The 17,856-nt window shown below is 54.3% G+C and overlaps 1 protein-coding gene across 3 annotated transcripts in view; it reads right to left on the bottom strand.

Annotated features, from left to right (window-relative positions):
- Positions 1 to 17,856, bottom strand: part of NOL4L (nucleolar protein 4 like) — a 121,562-nt gene that overhangs the window by 58,345 nt on the left and 45,361 nt on the right. For all 3 annotated transcript variants that reach the window (XR_005057623.2, XM_037004632.2, XM_037004633.2), the window contains exons 2-4: positions 16,230 to 16,385; positions 10,174 to 10,285; positions 2,135 to 2,244 (exon numbers count right to left, since the gene is read on the bottom strand). Coding sequence is in view for 2 of the 3 variants with exons in the window: in XM_037004632.2 (XP_036860527.1) it covers positions 2,135 to 2,244; positions 10,174 to 10,285; positions 16,230 to 16,385 (378 nt within the window). In the remaining variant the exon portion in view is untranslated. The remainder of the gene's footprint in view (positions 1 to 2,134; positions 2,245 to 10,173; positions 10,286 to 16,229; positions 16,386 to 17,856) is intronic.

Genomic DNA, 17,856 nt, shown 5'->3' with positions numbered 1-17,856 from the left:
ATCCTCCCTGCCTCTGGGAGTAGCTTAAACCTAACCACGACAATTTATCCATTTTCTTTCCTGAGCTTCATTTCCTTCACAGATATTCAAAGCGCTTATGTGCCCAACCTTGTGCTTTCCCCCTTTTTCCTCAGCAACAAAACATCTCATACTCTCTGTACCAGGCACACCAGCCTCTCATATTCTCATGGGCACTGTCCTCTCTCGAGCCCCAGGGCCTTTGCATAAGTTGTTTCAGAGCTCTCTTCCCTTCAGATCTCTATCTCAGCTCAAGCATCCCTTTCTGAGCAGACCTTCCCTGACCTCTGCCTTAGCCCACCCCCACGCCCATCTAAGCACTCGTAGCACCATGTGCCCACCTACATGGCACTTGTCACAGCTGCACCGCCAGGGCTGATTAATCTCTCCCTCAATCATTTATCAATACCTGCTACAAGCTGGGCATTTGTGTGTGATTGTTTTTGTTAGTGTCCGTCTCCCCCTAAGCCATAAGAACTAAGAATGGTGCTGTCTTTGCTCATCCCTAAAGTCTGGCTCATGAAGCTGGGCTCCATAAATATCTGCCGAATGACTGAACTCTCGTTAATGCACCTAGCCAACAGTCTGAATGCCCCTCAGACAATAAGAATTTGTGTAACCAAATAAAATATAGCAGGATCCATTAATGAGGGATCACAACATGGACTACACTGGTCACTACTGGGTCTGATCTAGAGCCATTTTGTAGGAAAGAGAGCCGTGGGGCTGTATTCCTCGGCTGTTGTTTGAGTGGCTCTGCGCTTCACTTTCACGTGATGGATGAGAACAGTGATAAGAATGTGTGAGAAGCCAGATGCCTGTGACAGTGCGGATGGTCATAGAAGAAATCGCTCCTCGGCAGTATTCAGAGGAGATCGTATACAGAACTTGCAAAGCAGCATTTTGATTTTAGAGCTATGAACAAAAGCAACACCTTTAACAAAAAGATTTTGCCATTGTGAGTTGGAAAGCCCAACACCATTTTCCTCGCCGACATTATTTTTGGTTATGTGAAGTTCCTTATGTATACAGGCATGACGTAATAGACAATTTCAGATGAGAAGATGCAGAAACATGAGTAACTCTACCACCCAGAGCAAAGCTTGCTTCGTTCAGCCTTTAGGGGCTGGGCCTGGCAGGGGGTGTGAGGGCACACCATCCCTCCGCGTTAGGGGATGCGCAAGCCCTTACCCTGGGTGCCTCAGCCCCACACGCTACCAGACACGCCCTCAGCATCACCTCAGACTGGCTGTGGGGCTGCCACTGCCTTGGCAAACACCCGCTCCGGCTGTCGAGGAGACTACAGTCCATGGGACAGCAGGCCCCCAGGGCTGGCAGTCGGACTTCCACTGGGGAAGAAGGAACCCACTGCCTTGGGCCAGGCTCCAGAGACATGGCAGGTTCATACGCTGCCACAGAGGAGAAAACTGGAAGCTAGGAGGTGAAAACCTATTACCCTGGTTTTGGGCGGTGCCGAAGGGAGAGTCCTTCTTTAAAAGGCAGCCGTGGTACTTGCTTTGCAAGGGCCAGAAGGTGGACTGTGTGCGCAGGCAGGCAAAAGTGGTTTTCTTTTCAGAGCCTGTTTCCATGGTGTCTGAAAGCCCTTGGCAATCCACAGCTGGGTGTCTTGGACAGCCAGGGGGCCCCAAGGCCTTATCTCACCCAGGCCACCCTCCAAGGCCCATCCTCCTGGACCCCAAGAGTGACAGAGGTCACAGGCTGGTGGCCAGGGCCCTTCTCTCGTGCCTCCCAGGGGTAAGGTCGGGGAGTGATGCAAAAGCAGCAAAGGGCAGAGCACAGAGAGAACAAGCCAAGAGCCAAGGCCTCAGGCTCTCACTGGTCCCTCCCCTGCCCCTGCCCTGGGGAAAGATTTTAGAAGCTTGAACTTCCTGGGCTTCCCTGAAGACCCACAGGGCTGCTGCCCAGCAGACCCTCTAACTGGGAACACGTTTGTTCCCTCTCCTCAGCCTGGATTGCGTGGCCCAGATAACTAGATAAGGCCTCTTTGGTTTCCAGTGTGTTTATACAGGCTGTGGCCCCAGTCTTGGAAAGGGTCAACCACATCTGGGCAAGTTAGGATGCCTCCAGGTGGGGTGATGGGAGATGGGTGCCTTACCTGTTCCTGGGAATTCATCACACGCAACTTCATCTGCTTCAGGTATGTGGACGTGAGAGGCATGTTGTAGTCGATAATCCCGGAGACCAGAGGAGAGGGCGGCTCGTTTTCTGCCAGAAAGGACGAAAGGAAGCCCCTTTCAGTCTGTGCTGTGGGCCACCAGCAGGGCACCACACCCTGTCACCCACACAGGGGACTCAACGCAGAGCCCAAGGAGGGGTCGACAAGGCCAGAGGTCGCCAAGCGGTGGCTCCAGCACCAGGCCTGGCCCGTCGATGCAGACTGCATGGCACTGAAACACCTTCAGTGAGGTGCCAGTGTGTAATAAGAGAGTTGACGTTTTCAAATCAGGGATATTTGGCTTTTTGAAAAATGGAAGGTCTGGCCACACAGGGCCCACATTCCCACCTGGCAATCCACCACCACAGCCTGGCAGCAGCTACTTCTTTTAAACACACGGTGTGAGTTCCCCACTTTGCCACAGACCCCACCACTTCCTACTGTGCTGCACACTTTCCCTGGATCGTGATACATGCCTGGTCCTGGAAGACATTCACACTTCCAACCCTGGTCCAGGCCAGCTCTCTTCCGGGTGCACGCATTGCCACTGCCTTGCCGCCCCACCTCCCGCCCCTGGAAGCGATGGCAGGTACCCTACGGCTTGCGGGTCTGCCCCAGGCTCCAGCACCTGCCTCCCCACCGATTTTGGTTCCTCCTTAATCACATAAGAGAGGGGCACTTTCCTCCCATTTAGTGCTTTGTTGTCCTGAAGATCAAAGGAACTTATTCTTTTTGTAGAGCATTTTCAAAGTGTGGAAAGATGTAAAGAAAAAAAATTTTTAAGACCGTAATTGCACCAAGCAGCTTGGCATACGCTTCTGTTTATTTTTTCCCGTGATTTCACATCTTTACATACTTGATATCATAATACATACAGAGAATTACAGTCTGCCTTAAAAAAATCTTCTTTTGCTTAACATTTTGTCATAGGCATTTTCCCCACCATCAAAAATCTTGTTTTGCTTTGCAAATATCATTCGTAGAGTCGTGGACTATTTTACCATAATTTATTTAAGTCATTCTCTTATGACTGGCTACTTAGGTTGTTTCCTATTGCAGGCTATTATAAACAACACTATAGGGAAAATCTTTGTGCATGAAAACTGACCCTTATTTCTGATCATTTCCTTCTTAGAACAGATTCCAAGAAATAGGTTGAAGGGTAGGAATATTTCATGACTCTTTGAAATCTCTGGCTAAGCTGCCTTTTGCAAAGCCACTGTGCTCTGCATCTCAGGTGCCACTGTAGGTGCCATACAGGACGAACTAAAATGGCACAGGAGTAAGTCAAGGAAGATGAGGAGCATGATTAAAAGGGAGCTCATCCCTCTCCCCAGACATCCTTTAGATGTCTCCTGCCATGACCCAGCTCAAAACCCTGCAGGCACCCGCTGGGACCCATCACACTAAAGCAGGGTCTCGTTTAGTCATTTAGTCACTTGACTCTGCCCCACCGTCTGCCAGGGGAATACTCATGGTTACCTGCTCTCTGGCCTCCTCCCCCTGCTGCGCAGGACTGCTGGCTCTGACCCAGCGTTTCCTCTGGTGCCTAGTACTGCTCATGGGCTGGGAGTCAAGTAGCATGAGGAGGAGTGGGAGCAACTTCTGGACTAGCTGAAGCCTGCCCTCGACTGTCACCTAACAGATGGCCTGAAGGGAGGGATGCGCAGGACATCCTCGGTGATTTGCTGAACCTGGCACTTCAGAGCTACAGCCCAGGCCAGGAAGGCCTCTGCGGCCTTGAAAACACTGTGCTGAGTGAAAGAAGCCAGGCACAAAAGGACCAACACCATATAGTTCCCCTTAGAGGGACTATCTAGAATAGGCACATTCATGGAATCAGAAAGCAGAGTGGAGGTTATTAGAACTGGGAAGTTAATTGCTTCAAGGGTACACAGTTTCTGTTTGGGGTGATGAAAACGTTTTGGAAATCGAGAGAGTGGAAATGGTTGCTCAACGGTGTGAATATAATTAATGCCATGGAACTGTACACTTGAAAATTAGTAAATGGCAAGTTTTATGTTATATTTTACCATGATAAAGAAAAAAGGCCCCTTCATTCAAGGGACAAAGCCACCCAAAGGGACAAGTAAATCCCTGTGTGGCAAGGATAGGCACAGCCCTGTAGAAAATAGGGCCCGTGCAGACCGGGGTGGGATGTAGGGGTGCCATTTTGAGGTGGTGTCTACTTCTGGTGCCCTACCAGCTTGAATAATGTTTTTTTTATCAAGTTTTATGAAAATGCAGAGCTTCATTTTGCTTTTTAAAAGCTATGTTGTCACACTCAAAATTTTTGTGTTCTTTGAGGAAGCGGTAAATGTCACTAATAGAATGTCTCAGAAACTGGCTTGAAATGGGCCAGACTTTTTTTTTTTTCTTCGTAAGAGACTTGGTTCTGGGCAAAGGGGTTCTCTGCCACCACTGCATGTTGTCTGTCCCCTTAGTGCTGTTGGGAAACTAAAATGCATTTCTGTGTATTTGAGGACTCCTTGTGCTCCACCATCAACCTGGACTTGATGACCTTAAGCCCAGGAGTATGTTGGGACCCGGCCCCCCAAAATCAGTGGGGTTGGATGCACTGCATGAAGAAGAGATTCCAGCAACAACGTTGAGATGATGTCACTAAGAAGAGCCGTGGTTCCTGTTTTCAGACTGTGGGTCTGTGGACAGAGAATTCTGCTGTTCCTGTTTTATTTCCTCAAAGATGAGGTTGTCTGGTGACAAGTTGTTAGACAACATGATACATGAGACGGAAGGGTCCCTGGTCAGAGCTGCAAATGAAAACTGCATCAGGTGTGAGGGAGACACTATGTTTGGTTGTCCACGGGGATGGGCTACTGTGGGGTCTTACACGTGGTAACCCACATCTTTGCCTGAAATGCCATCAGGACTGCTTATAAGACGATGTCTTTCATAAGGCCAGATACAGCTCAGTTTAGAAAAGAAACAATGGCTAGGATGGTGCTCTTGTGACGCAAAAGAAGGTCCCTCCCTCAGCCTGTTCCCTCCCCAGCATGTGCACAGATTAGAAACTGCTTCCAGCGCCCAGAGGTGAGCCAGGAGGGCTCAAGAAGAGCAGGCACGATGCCTTTATCTGAGGGAAGCTGGAGTATGCCGAGCATACACACACAGATCCATCAGAGGCTGATGTGCGGTGAAATGCTTGCACCTGCGGCTCCAGAAGTGACAGTTCTGTCGGGGAGGCAGGCCCTTGGAGGATGGGGGGCACAGCAGGTGAGGGAATGAGTCAGGGAACTGCTGTGGGAGGTCAGAGCTTGGCTACACCACAGTGAGCAGAAAGGCAGGCAGGGTGTCAGCCATGGGAAGCCCCATGGTCCTGGAAGTGATAAGTGGTTCACACTGAGAGGATCAGCTTAGTAGGAAAGAGATAAGGAGCAGGGGCCAGTGGGAGCCTGTGGAGTCAGGTGCTCACAGGTGACACAAACACCAGGATGGGGGACAAGCTGAGGTGGACACCTGAACAAGGAAGAGGTGGCTTCCTGGGGCTCTGCTGTGACAGGTCAGGTTTCCACTGAGGTCAACACATGCAGTGGCCAAAACACTCTGGCCACTGCAAACAACCTGACACCACTGGTGAGTTAGGAGAGAGCAAGGGTCACAGAGCCGAAATAATCCAGCAGGTTGCTGGTGAGGGAGGCAGAGAACTACCCAAAGAGATGTCTCAATTGCCTTGTCAAGGAAAACTGGAACCAGCCCAAGCACTGAGTCCTGTTTCATAGGCCTCGGGGACAGTCCCTGGCACAGAGGCTCTACCCGGGCAAGCCAAGCGCTGGCCTCCACAGCTGGGCTCCAGTGACATTTGTCGATCAATGCAAATTTCAGCTGAGGTAGTGGCTCTCATTCCTCCAGGAGGAACACAAGGTGGCCCTGCTCATGAACTTTCACCTGCAGAATGGAGAACCTCAGTCCAGAGACATCCAGAGCTTCTGGGCACCAGTGGCAAAAGCTTTCCTGTTGGAGGGTGTGGCACAGAGGGGCCAGAAGACCATCCTGCCTGTTGTGAGGTTCAGATCTGGAAATAAGATCCCAGGAGGGCTGGCCTAAAAGGTGATTTAAAAAGCCTCTTTCTTTGGGAAGTGAAGCAAACCATCAGCAGGTCTTCAAGGAGCACTGATGTGTGTGCATTCAGGGCGGGGAAGGTGGCGGAACCCCGTAGATACAGTCCCTGCGCTCAGCAGGGTGGGACTGGCAGTGAGTCCATTAGAGCTCCAAGGGCTCTCTGGTAGCTCAAGATGGCTCCACGGGGAGAGGGTCCGCACAGGACTGTGTTCCATCACCCAGCTGACAGCTACTGAGCACTTGCCAGGAGCTCCACGCAGACCCTGCTGCCTAACGCTTCCAAGAACGCCATGAAGTGGGGGCTGTATTAATCTCAGCATTGTATAGATGAGGCAACAGCACACGGAGAGGCTGTGCAACCTCCCCATGTCACACAGCAAGGAAGCATGAGGGCCAGGAGAGGACAGTCCAGCAAGCAGGCCAGCACAGGGGAGATTCTCCAGGGCAGTGGGCTGGAACAAGGCCACAGGAGGGAGAGACAGAAAGGACAGATCTGGAGGTGCCGGGCATGGAGAAAGTTGGAAATCCCACAGAAGAGTTTGGGCCTGGCTGTGAAGGACATGCCACCTGAGTGGATGACTCTGTCACTAAGGAAGGGACCCTTCAGTAGGTGACTGATGTTGCCCACTGCTAACTCTTAGTTTGCAGCCATGCAGACAATGTTTTGTCATATCAAAGAAAACTGAAACGTGCCCCCAGGAACCCCTCTCCCCGGGAGCAGAAGGCACACCGGGTTCTCATCCTCTGTCCCCTCTGCCTGGACTTGTTCAGGGGCTGGTGAAGAGGAGCATGGGGCCAGGAGGCCCTGGCATTTCCCATCCTCTGACTTCCTGATCCCCTCGCGGCCTCCTCTGCTTGCGCCCCTGGCCTGGGGGAGGGCACAGGAGTCTCCAGGCCCCACACTCTGCTGGGGACAAACTGCAGAGCAGGAAACGCTGCTTTGCTTCCTTCCTTTCTTTCTTCCGCGAGGCCAGGAAGTGAGGTGCTTTCCCAGCAGCCCCTCAAGAAGTCTCCATCCTGTTCCCTGTCCCCCTGCTGCCCCACCTTTCTGGGGCGGGAACAGCGGCCTGCCTCTGGGGCCTAGGGGAGGCGGGTAGAGAAGGAGGGAGGGCTGGCACGACTGGGTGCCCGTGAGAGAGCGGGCAGTGCAGCTGCCCACATTCAGGGAGGCCAGCATGGCGGCTGGGCGGGTGCAGATAGGGTTTCAAGGCTCTCAGCTGGGCCAGCAGAAGGGAGAACCTGCCAGCTGGCGGCGGTGGCCCACGCGGCTAAGGTCTCTTGGTCACTAGGCAGACAGGGGAGGCTTTGAGACTCTAAGGCTCTCCACCAACAGCTTCCGGAAACCACGCCTCTCTCTTTTGCCCAGCGTTCAGGTTGTGGACCCAGGGTACCCGCTTGCCTGTGTGGGGCGACTGACCATGTGTCTCCCTGTGGGGTCACCTGGACAGTGGCAGTCTTGTGCCTGGGCACCAGGGTGAAGTAACACTGGGTAGGGGAGACAGGCTGCTGTTCCCCGGGCACTCCTTCCAGCAGGTGCCCTTCCTCCTGCTATAGAATGGGCTCCTTAGTTCAACTGCAACCCTGAGAGGGAGGCACTGCTCCCTTTTTGCTGATGAGAAAATAAGTTCTCCTGCTCTCGGGGGGACCTGGGACAAGTGATTTTGTCTCTCTGTGCCTTGTTTCCTTGGCTGTAAACTGGGGCAAACACCTCATAGGGTCATAGGAGCTGTTACAAGCAGATGTTCAGTGAGGTGCCCTAACCTGCCAAGGGGCACACAGCAGGAAGGAGGGCGGGACATGCAGGCCGCTGGGACCACAAGCCTCTGCTCCTCCATGGGCCATGCTGTCACCTGCTCCTTCGGAGTCTCCTCTTCTCCCTGTGTGGGAGACTCCCCTCCTGGGGACAAAGAAGTGGCATTCTGCCCGGGGATGGGCAAGGATGGGTGCTGTGCAACCTTATTCTGCTGCCCTCAGTCCTGCCTGGAACAAGCCCATGGAGCTGGTTTATATGCCAGGCGGTTCCCTCCCGGCATGGGTGCCCTCTCCCTCTGCACTCCCCTCCTCCTTCCCCACCTCCCTGGGGGTGGGGGCCCAGCAGTGGAGAACCAGGCTGCTGTTGCGCTCCCGTCGCCCCCCAGCCCGCAGCTGAGTAGTGGAGCGGCAGCCCCGGGGACCTCCCAGCCTGCACTGAGGAGTGGGGGAGGCGAGGGCGGTTTTCCATATGGGGCGCCCGCCAGGGAGCAGCATAGATGGGGCCTGCAGACACCCCAGAGCAGCCCACAAAGGTGGCCCCTCTTAGCCTTGCCTCTGTGCCCTCAGGCAAGCAGTGCTCTGGCAGACTCTGCCAGTTGCTATGGAAACGGTTAGGACAGAACAGGAGGGAACAGGCAGACTCCTGGTCAGGGACCAGGCAGCTGCCACCAGGGACTCAGACCCCAGCGGGGAAAGCCCTCCTGGCCCCATCTTCAGGTACCAAAAGCTCTCTTGGCCTGGGGGTTGCAGCTGCTCCGCACGGCCTGGCAGGGGCCTCACTCAGGCATCTGGCATTATCACAGTAACTGTAACAGCCACAGCTCACTCCTCCTGCACGGTCGCCCTGTGCCAGGAAAGGGGTTTAACTCTCCAATCCCATCAGCCCCCTGAGGTAGGCACCGTTCGTTATTAACTCTGATGCACAGATGAGGAAACTAAGGCTCAGAGAGATGAAGTCAGTTGTATGTTCAGGACATACAACTAGCTCGGATTTGAACCCACCCAGTGTAGCCCTGGAGTCCTTCTCTTAAACCAGGAACCCAGTGTTTTCGAGGGATTAACTAGATTCCTTCCTGTTCTTTAGCTGTAGGAGCCATTCCTAGGGCCCAATGAGGCAGCCATGGCATAACAGACCCCATGGACAGGAAGGCCTCTGGATTTGGTAAGTCAGGTGGTGTCCGAAGTTGCTCACGTCCATCAGGGGCCCCCAAAATGAGGAGAAAACCCTACAAATGCCTGTGCTCCAATTCTTTTCTTGTTGCCTACTTGGGCTCCTTTGTTGATTCTTCCTCCCCCAGATTCGGACACCACTGGAGCAAGCAGCCTGCCCTTCATTCTGAGTCTGTTCCCATCCTCAGGCAAAACACTCACTGACTTCCTCAGTCTTTGCAGGTCTGATGCCCCGGGGCAGCCTAGAAGCCCTGATAAATCACCCACTTGGGCACCATTTCTCTAGGCAGAGTTATAGTCATAAAACCAAATGTACAGGCTCGTCTCGCTATGCCAAAGCCACCTGCACGCAGACGGGCCCCAGACTTACGGAGACCTCTGGGGACATTCAGGTTGCAGTTGGGGGACTGAAGTGTGGGTCCTTGCAGTGTCTCACTGGGAAGGGCAGAGCTGGAGAGCATGGATGTTGGTCCAAGAGGCCAATTTCAGCTGGTCAGAAGTGCTGTGGGCACTTTAAATTCTAACTAACCCCCAGAGCTTTCCTGAGTGTGCACTGGGAGAGGAGGAACCTTTCAAGAGGCCCTACTACTGGCAGGTGTGTGGCTACAGGGTAGGAGGGATACGCTCCTGGTCTCCAAGAGCTTACAGTCAGTCAGCAAGACCACAGCCAGGCAGACACTGTCCAGGGTGAGGCCTGGGTGGCAAGAATTAAAAGCTGAGGGAATGGGTCAAGGTGGCAGGGGTCTTGAGGAGCACTGAGAATGTGTGGTTGGTTTTCAAGTGAAACTTGACATAAAAAAATAGGGGGGAAAAAACCCCAAACGAGCATGTTCTCTGGGCAGCTGCCTGGACCCTCACTGGCCTCTGGGAATTGTGACAGCTGCTGGCCATGTGCTTTTCTCTTTGTGCCAGCAAAGCGAGAGCCCTTCTGGTGGGAGAGCCTCCCTTGAATCTCCAGCACCCATCTGCTCACCTACCTTTGGGCTCCAGGCCGTTGGAATTAAAGTGCATCCTCTTCTGACACTCTGTGCAGCTCATCAGGAACCGGGTCACAGCCTCTCGTGGAAGGAAGGCGTAGGTCTCTGCGATCTGGGGGAGAGAGGAGGTTTGCTCACGGTATGGGCCCATGGGGAGGCTGCCTGGTCGCTGGGTCACCAAGGTCTGTGCTCTGGTGGTAGATGCCTGGCTCTTGCCAGGAAAGGCAGTGAGTCGAGGAGCAAGGGGCAGGTATCTGTGATTCGGAGCCATGGAAATGAGTCAGGACCTTTACAGAAAACCATTTGCTTTAAAATTTTGAATAAAAGAACTCAAAAATTGAAAAAGCAAAATGTTTAAACATTTTCTAGTTTTTAACTTATGTTCTTATAAGTAATATTCCTCTTAGAACATGTTATTGCTGCTTCTTAAAAATGAGTTTACAAACATTGATGTAGGGTAGGATGAAACAATTTGCACTGAGGGTTGGCTAAACTGAGACCCACTAATAAACCTACAGGCTCTTAGCCTATCAACAGAACCCAGGGTTCTACAATCCATTCCTGCAATACCTCACAGGTCAAGAACCTTTTTAGGGAGACCTGTGAAAAGCTGATGCTGAGGAAACAGATTTGCCAAGTGGGACAGGCTCTTAGGGACCCCCATGTTCTAGGTGATGTCACGAAGGCCAGAGAGGTGGACCGACTCCCTAAGGTCACACAGCTCTACACAAGCAGTGCCAGACTAAGCCGTGCTCCAGGTCACACCACCCCATAGCAGCCTCCGGAGGGCCTCCTCTAGCTAGGGAGGAGAAGGTGCTTGACAGAGGGAAGTTGAAACAGATAGCAGGGAGCACAAGAAAGAGGTGGGGTGGGGGAGCGGGGACGAGGGGTCTCTGGGCACAGAAGCCCAGCCCTCTCTTCTTGCTCTGGGTTTTTGGAAACCCACTGGCCCTGGTTTGGCTGCCTGAGGAGCCACGGATACCTCTTGGGCCCAGGTTCCCTGGAAGCCATAGCTGCCTGGTTGCTGATTTTCAGGTTTCCCAGAGCCAGGGCCCTCCCGCTCCTTTCCACTAAGGGGCAGCATCATCCCAGCGATCCATGGTCCTCACCGCAGCCCAGCCGGGAAAGGGGCTGAGGCCCTGGACAGCCCACGAGAGGAAGGGGCTGCCTACAGGACAGCAGTGGTCACCTCCACTGGGAGGCAAGTGCCCTGCTCCCTCTCTGTAGTGGATGTGAAGTGGGCTAAGGTGGGGCAGAGGTGATGGGGCCGGGGCAGTTGGGCCCCAGGCTGCAGCCAGCCTTGGAGGATCAGCCTGGGCTGTGCTCCCAGCTCAGCTGGCCTGTGGAGCTCTAGGGGCCACTCGTGCCTGGTGGCTGGCTGCAAACGCAGAGTTAATTTTGGTGACACAATTGTTATTTCTCAGCTGATTTGATGCTCTGCGGAGCAGGCAGGCTCCTTGATGAGTTATCTCCCTTCCAAATTCCCTGTCTGATTGCCTTCCTCTGGAGGTCAGAGACAAGGGCAAACCCCTGCTCTCTGATTGGAGCCAGTGGATGGGACGGTGTGTGGCCTGTTCTCCTCCAGTGCTAGGGTCCCAGGATGGGGGCTTCCTGCCACTCACAGGACATGGACATCTTCATTCCCAGCCCAGAGTTGCCTGGAAGTCTTAGGGGCTACGTATCCCTCTTGTGCCTGCCATGTTTGAAAGGATGGGCCCTCTTGAAGGGTTGATGGCTGCAGGAATAAACAGGCAGGAGGGACACTGGGCAAAGTGGAGGGCTGTTGCTAACTTGACCAACAGATGACCACTTGGGTGCCCCAAAGTGTGGCATCTGAGGTCAGGCCTTAGAATTGCTGAGCCAAGGACTTGAGGTGGAAGGTTGCAGTCTGCTGGGAAAGGAGGAAAGACTGATACCATATCGATGGCCCTCTTCACCACAGAGAGCTCCACCTGCCACTGGCCAGAGAATGTTCTTAAAGGGCTCCGGGAGAGTCTTCCTGACCTGGCTGCTCTGCTGAACTGACTGCAGCATGCACAGAGGTTCTACTGGCCACCTGGCCCACTGAGGGTATAGGGACAGTTCCCAGAAAGGGTGCTGCCCAGGGAGCAGAGTGGTGGCCACAGCCCTCCTGGCCTTGGCAGAGCCCCCAGCAGTAGGCAAAGGCTGGCTGGAGTGCCACAGAGAGGGGGAGCACTGCACACACCTTCTGGTCTGGGACCCACCAAGGGGTGGGTGGTGTGGACAGAAGGCAGGTAGGTAAGATGTCCTTAGAGATGGAATGTCTGCAGCCTTGCAAGGAGCTCCCTAGGGAGTCAGCAAAGTGCAGAGTGCAACCCAGCTCTGTGCTGCTGAGGGCTCCCCAGTGGAGGAGGATGCCTCCCTGTGCCGGCCTTTCACCCTTCTGTGGGCATCTTCTGGCTCATCCTCCTGGCTTGTCCACATGAGAAATGGGGCCTCTATTTCTGTTGGATTGCACCGATGCCCAGGGCCACACGACCACAGGCTAAGTTGAAATGAGGAGGACACTCCCAGCTGACACACTAGGCAGTAGAATGGTGGTTTTCAGATAGTTTTAGAACCACATACACTGTTCTGGAAATAGACTCTTATGCTGAAGCCCAAAATGTGTAACAGATAAAGATGGAGCTGCTGTGTTTAAGGAAAAGCTTCGGGCCCCCTGTCCCCACCCAGCCTCGCTCAGCCACCCCGAGCTGCTTGCCGCCTTGCTCTTGGGGCCTCCTGCCTGGGCCTGGAGACCTGTACACAGATTTGCCTTTTAGGCTTTTCCTAGTGGTAAAAACCAAGAGAGAGTTCACTGGCAGGGAGAGCAGAAGCTATCTACAGAGTCGCTGACTTGCAGGCCCCGTTTTCGCTCCCCAACTCAGAGGCCGACAAAGACAGATGAGGCCAATTGGGGAGATTTGTACCACTTTACAAGATCCTCCTTCTGCCCCGTGGGTGGATTAGCACGTGGTGGGCCTGGAGCAGTTAACTGACTACATCTGGCCCCACTACAAAGTGGTCTGGACATCTAGATCTGGACTCAGAAAGCAGGTCTAGCATACCGGGCACCTTGGGAAAGGGGAAGGAAGCAAAGGGGCTTGCTACAACCCAGGTGCGTGCAGACACCATAAAAACACCTTGAAAAAGTATCAGTCCTCTATGTGGGTTCAGAGAACTTTGTAGAACCACTTGGAACCCTCTCCAGACCCAAGTATCAGCAAGTACCGCTGGATCTTCTAGACCTCGGGTCACACTGCATCAGAGGCAAAGGAAGGCAGGGGCTTCCTACACAAAACAGAAATCCCCAGCGTTATCCATGTCTACCTCCAGTTTCAGAAGGCTCGTTATCTGTCCTCTTTGATCTCCTGGTGGACCATGGTAGGAACTGGAAACTTCTTTTTCCCACTGAAGAGTGTGTCTCCTTTAATGCCCTGAACAAGCCTACCAATCTCTCTCCCAGTGCCCTCCTTACACAGGCAACCCAGGCCTATCAGAATCTGGAAAGCCCCAGGTGCCTGGGCAAGGCAGTCCCAGGATTCAGGTTTGGCAAAATACAGAGACAAGTCCAAAACCCTCTCTGACAAGGGCCTGCTGCAAACCCTGTGGTGCCAGGCTGTGCCTCTGCAGCCACCAGCATGGAGTTTCCCCAGGGGCTCTCTTTCCACAGGCAAGGGTGTGGCTGAGAGAGAGGCCTGGGTTGAAGAAAATGGGAGCAGATGAAATGAGGGGGACAAAAGCATCCAGGCACTTCCCCCACCCCCAAAAAGGAAAAGGGTGGCATGAGATGGGTGACAGATGGGGAAGGGGAGGGGGAAGGGAGAGGAGGCACGCAGTGGGGGAGGGGGCACGGCAGCTCCCTTGGCCGCACACCCCGGGCAGGAGGGTCCTGGCCTGCTCCACGCAGCCATGGCCTTGCTGCTGAAATTCCAACTCTGTGTGCAGCCCAGCTGGCTTGCTGCCAGTCATGTGCCGGCTCCAGGCTGGGCAGCGGGAAGTGGGGCACGCGGCAGGCATATGGACAAGAAGCCAGGAAATGCAGAGCAAGGGGCTGATGTCCACTTGGCTCAGGGATGCAAAGGCTGGCAGACCCAGCCCAGCCCTGGCCCCTCCACAGCATGGAGGTTGCAGATACCGGCCTTCATAAGGACCCAAGAAGCGGCTGTGGGTGAGGCTTGGTGCTGGGCACCGAGGGAACCAGCTGGCCCAAGCCCATCTACCTAGGCAACAGCAAGTGGTCTGGCTTACTAGCCGACCACAGGAGGTTTGTAGAGAGGCAGGATGTGCAGGGTCAGGGCGCAGGCTCTGGGGCCAACTGTCTGGCTCTGAACATCAGCTGGGTAACCTCAAGGCAGGTGATACATCTCTCTGAGCCTCATTTCCTCATCTGTAAAATGGGGGTGACAGAAGCACTGGCTTCATACTTACAACTTCATATGTGCGAAGGCTGAGTTGGTGCATGGGAAGTGCTGGGTGCAGAGCCTGGCACAGTTTAACTGCCTGGACTGGCAAATTGAATGCTGAGAAAATGTGCTGGATCTCATCAATATTAAGGAGCCCACACTGGCCCCAGCCTGGGTGTTCACTTTTTCATCTCTGACCCTCTGGTGGAAACACCATCAGAACTACCTTCCCACAAGTTGTTTCCTGATGCATATGTGCTGAGAAGCCAGGCATTGGGGTGAATGAATTATCCTCTCCTGCTTCCCTCAGCCCTACCCCATCTCTCTGAGACCCTGGGGTACATGGGTGGGTCCTTAAGACTCTTTGAGGGCAAAGGCCATCTTCTGAGGCCAATAAGCCAGGTTGTTGGATTTTCAAGAAATCCGGCCATATGGGGAAATTAGACTTCAACATGCCACCTCCACAGCAGTCCAAGGCTAGTTATACAAAGAACCTGGGGGGTGGTTCACATCTCCCTGGGCAAGGGAGCCCAGGCACAGAGGAGCAGGTCTCTAAGGAAGCCAGAGAGAAAGTCTACACAGATGGGCCACGAGGGCCCTGGCTGACTGCCACTCAAGTGCTGTGTGACATTAGACAAGTAGCTCAACTCTCTGGGCCTCAGTTTCCTTAACTGAAATAACACCACAGCACCACCATCTCAGGATCGTGGTGAGGCTCAACTAAACACCAAGTGCCTGGCTTTGCTGGTTTGGTGGCAGGTGCTGGGCAAATGGTACAGGGCTGTGCATGAGCTGTGGCAATGGAGGCCAAGAGGGGAAGGGACCAGAACACAGGCAGGCCTCTCCTGCTCTGGCCACTGTCCCCTTTACCTCCCCATGTGTGACATCATCCATGGATTGCTGTCTCTGCCCCTTCTGCCTACCCAAGTTCAGATACTAGCTTACACACCACCCTGTCTATGAAGCCCCTGCCTTGGCACTGAACATCTGCCTCTAGAGGTGCCTTGCTGAACACCCAGGCACCTGCATTCTTATTCCCTCAAAACTAGTCTTGGAGACATTTCTGTGTCTCAGGTCTTGGGTTTGCTCTTGGCCTCCCCACCCCAAATGGAACCGTGATCTCCCTCGGGGGGTACCCAGGTCCTCAGGCTTCCCCTGGGGAACCTCCAGCGCAGACTCCCAGCTCAGGGCTGAGTGAACTCATACCTGGGAAGTGCTCAGGACAGGCCCGGCACACAGTAAATGCCAAGAAAGCGTTTGTTCTTAGTATTATTACCTAGCCACCTCCTGCCCCCCATGGCCCAGAGCAGTCAGCAAAGGGCAGGGGGCGGGTGTGGAGTGGTGGGGGGAAACACGGGGGTGAAGCAGAAACCAGAAATGGGAAGAAGAGAGCTTATTCTCACCCCTTTCCTTCCCTCCCTCTCGCTCCCATCAACCTGCTTCTCCTTTGTGCTCAGACCACAGAACCCGCCCCCTCGCCCCTGTGAGCCGCTCTGGCTGCCAGTGCCCTTGCCCTGTGCCCCCCTGGGTCCCCAAAGGCCATTTCATCACGCCTCAGCTCCCTGCCCCGCCCTCTCCCAACATGTGCGGAGCCCATGGCCTCCTGCCAAGGCCTGGGGCTGCCAGCAGAGGCCGAGACGGAAATCTCACCGCTCGGTAGGTTTTCTTCTGCCCAGCGTGCTTGGGGGCTTTGCCTGGCTCCGCCGAGCTCTCCACATGCATCGAGTAGATGATGTCAAAGAAATCTTCCACCACAGCGACCCGCTTCAGAGCGATGCCCTCAGGCTCCGACAGGCCATCTGCCCCCTACGACAGGGTGGACAAGCTGTGTTAGTGTCGGGCTGATGGCGGGATGAGAGCTGGGCCCTGAGGCCTGTGATGGGTCGGGGGCAGGGCCGGAGTTGCTCCCTGACCCCGCAGGGCCTCCTGCGGTAGGGCTGGGGGCAGGGGTGCAAGGAGCCTGCTGAGAGGGCCCCAGGGAGGGGGTTACCAGAGTCAGGGGGACCGCTGCTACTAAATCTACCAGAAACAATGGGCAGAGAACAACAGCAACAAAAATACAAATTAAAAAACCAAGAGGCTCCATGTTCACAATTTCAGACAGATTGTGCCAGACTCAGGCGGGGAGTTCTCGAATCACACGCTGTGCCAAGACCATCCTGGAAGTCTCTGGGGAGGGGGGAGTGCTAAATAGATGCAGCCCCATCAGGAGCTCGCCAATTAGCAGTAACCTTTCACTGTGGTCCCAGGCTGGGGTCCCAGGGGGACAGCTCGGATCACCTGGGTGACTCCTGCCTCCACCCTGGCCTTTCAGAAAAGCTTCTCACCATGCCGCCCTCCCCACCCCAGCAGCTGAGCGCCTGCAACAGCACCCGGGCTCTTTGTGTGTGGAGATGTGAGGAATAACAGGCACACAGCCACGTGGAGGTGGCGGGGCCGCGTGAGTGGGGTGGCTGCGGGGTTCCTGAGCCTCTTATCAGGCTGGCGTGAGTGCTGTCAGCTGGCCTGGACAAGGTGTGCCAGGATCAAGATGGGGTCCTTCAATAGCACAGAGCTGCTGGGCCAATGCCTGCCCTCCCCCAGTAGCAGGGCTAGGAGGGTGCGGGAAACAGCAGGGCTGAGGCTGGGGGATGTGCTGGGCACGCGGAGCACACCGCTCAGTCAGTTCCTTATCTACAGACTCGGGGACCCCAGCTCTCAGCCATCATTTCCCGAAGGCAAGACTTGGGGCACTTGGGATGGCTTCAAAGATGAAGAGGAAGCCGTGATGGGGGTGTGGGGAGGTAATGGGGAAAAGGGAGCAGGCTTTTCTCTAAAAATACCCGAAACAGAAATCTCTAAGAGAATTCTTCCCCAGAGGTCCCCATTCAAGGATCAAGAACATCAGCTCTGTGAGGGTGTGGGCTTCCTCCGCTGGCTCCTGGCTGTCTCCCCAGCACCTAGAACAATGCCTGACACAGAGTAGGCACAATAAATCACTACTGATTTGGTTATTTGTGGCGGCCTGGCAGGGTAGTTCAGACATACTCTTTCCCAGTTTGAATGGGGCCCATCATTTAAGTGCCTGTGTGACTATGAGCAGTTTTTGTGCTTTTCTGAGCCTCAGATCCTTAATCTAGAAAATCAGGATAACAGAAGGACCTTTCCCATCAGCTGCAGAGATGAATAAATGAGCTACATGTGCAGGACTTAGCACCAAGCCCAGCCCATGGGAAGTGCTAGACAAATATTGTTATTAAGAAGTGCTTTGCTGTTTGCTAAGTTTCCCCTATCTGTG

The sequence above is a fragment of the Manis javanica genome, chromosome 5 (assembly GCF_040802235.1).
Source record: "Manis javanica isolate MJ-LG chromosome 5, MJ_LKY, whole genome shotgun sequence".
NCBI classification, from domain to species: Eukaryota; Metazoa; Chordata; class Mammalia; order Pholidota; family Manidae; genus Manis; species Manis javanica.
The sequence above is the reverse complement of the archived record's forward strand: the minus strand, read 5'-3'. Positions and strand labels throughout refer to the sequence as shown.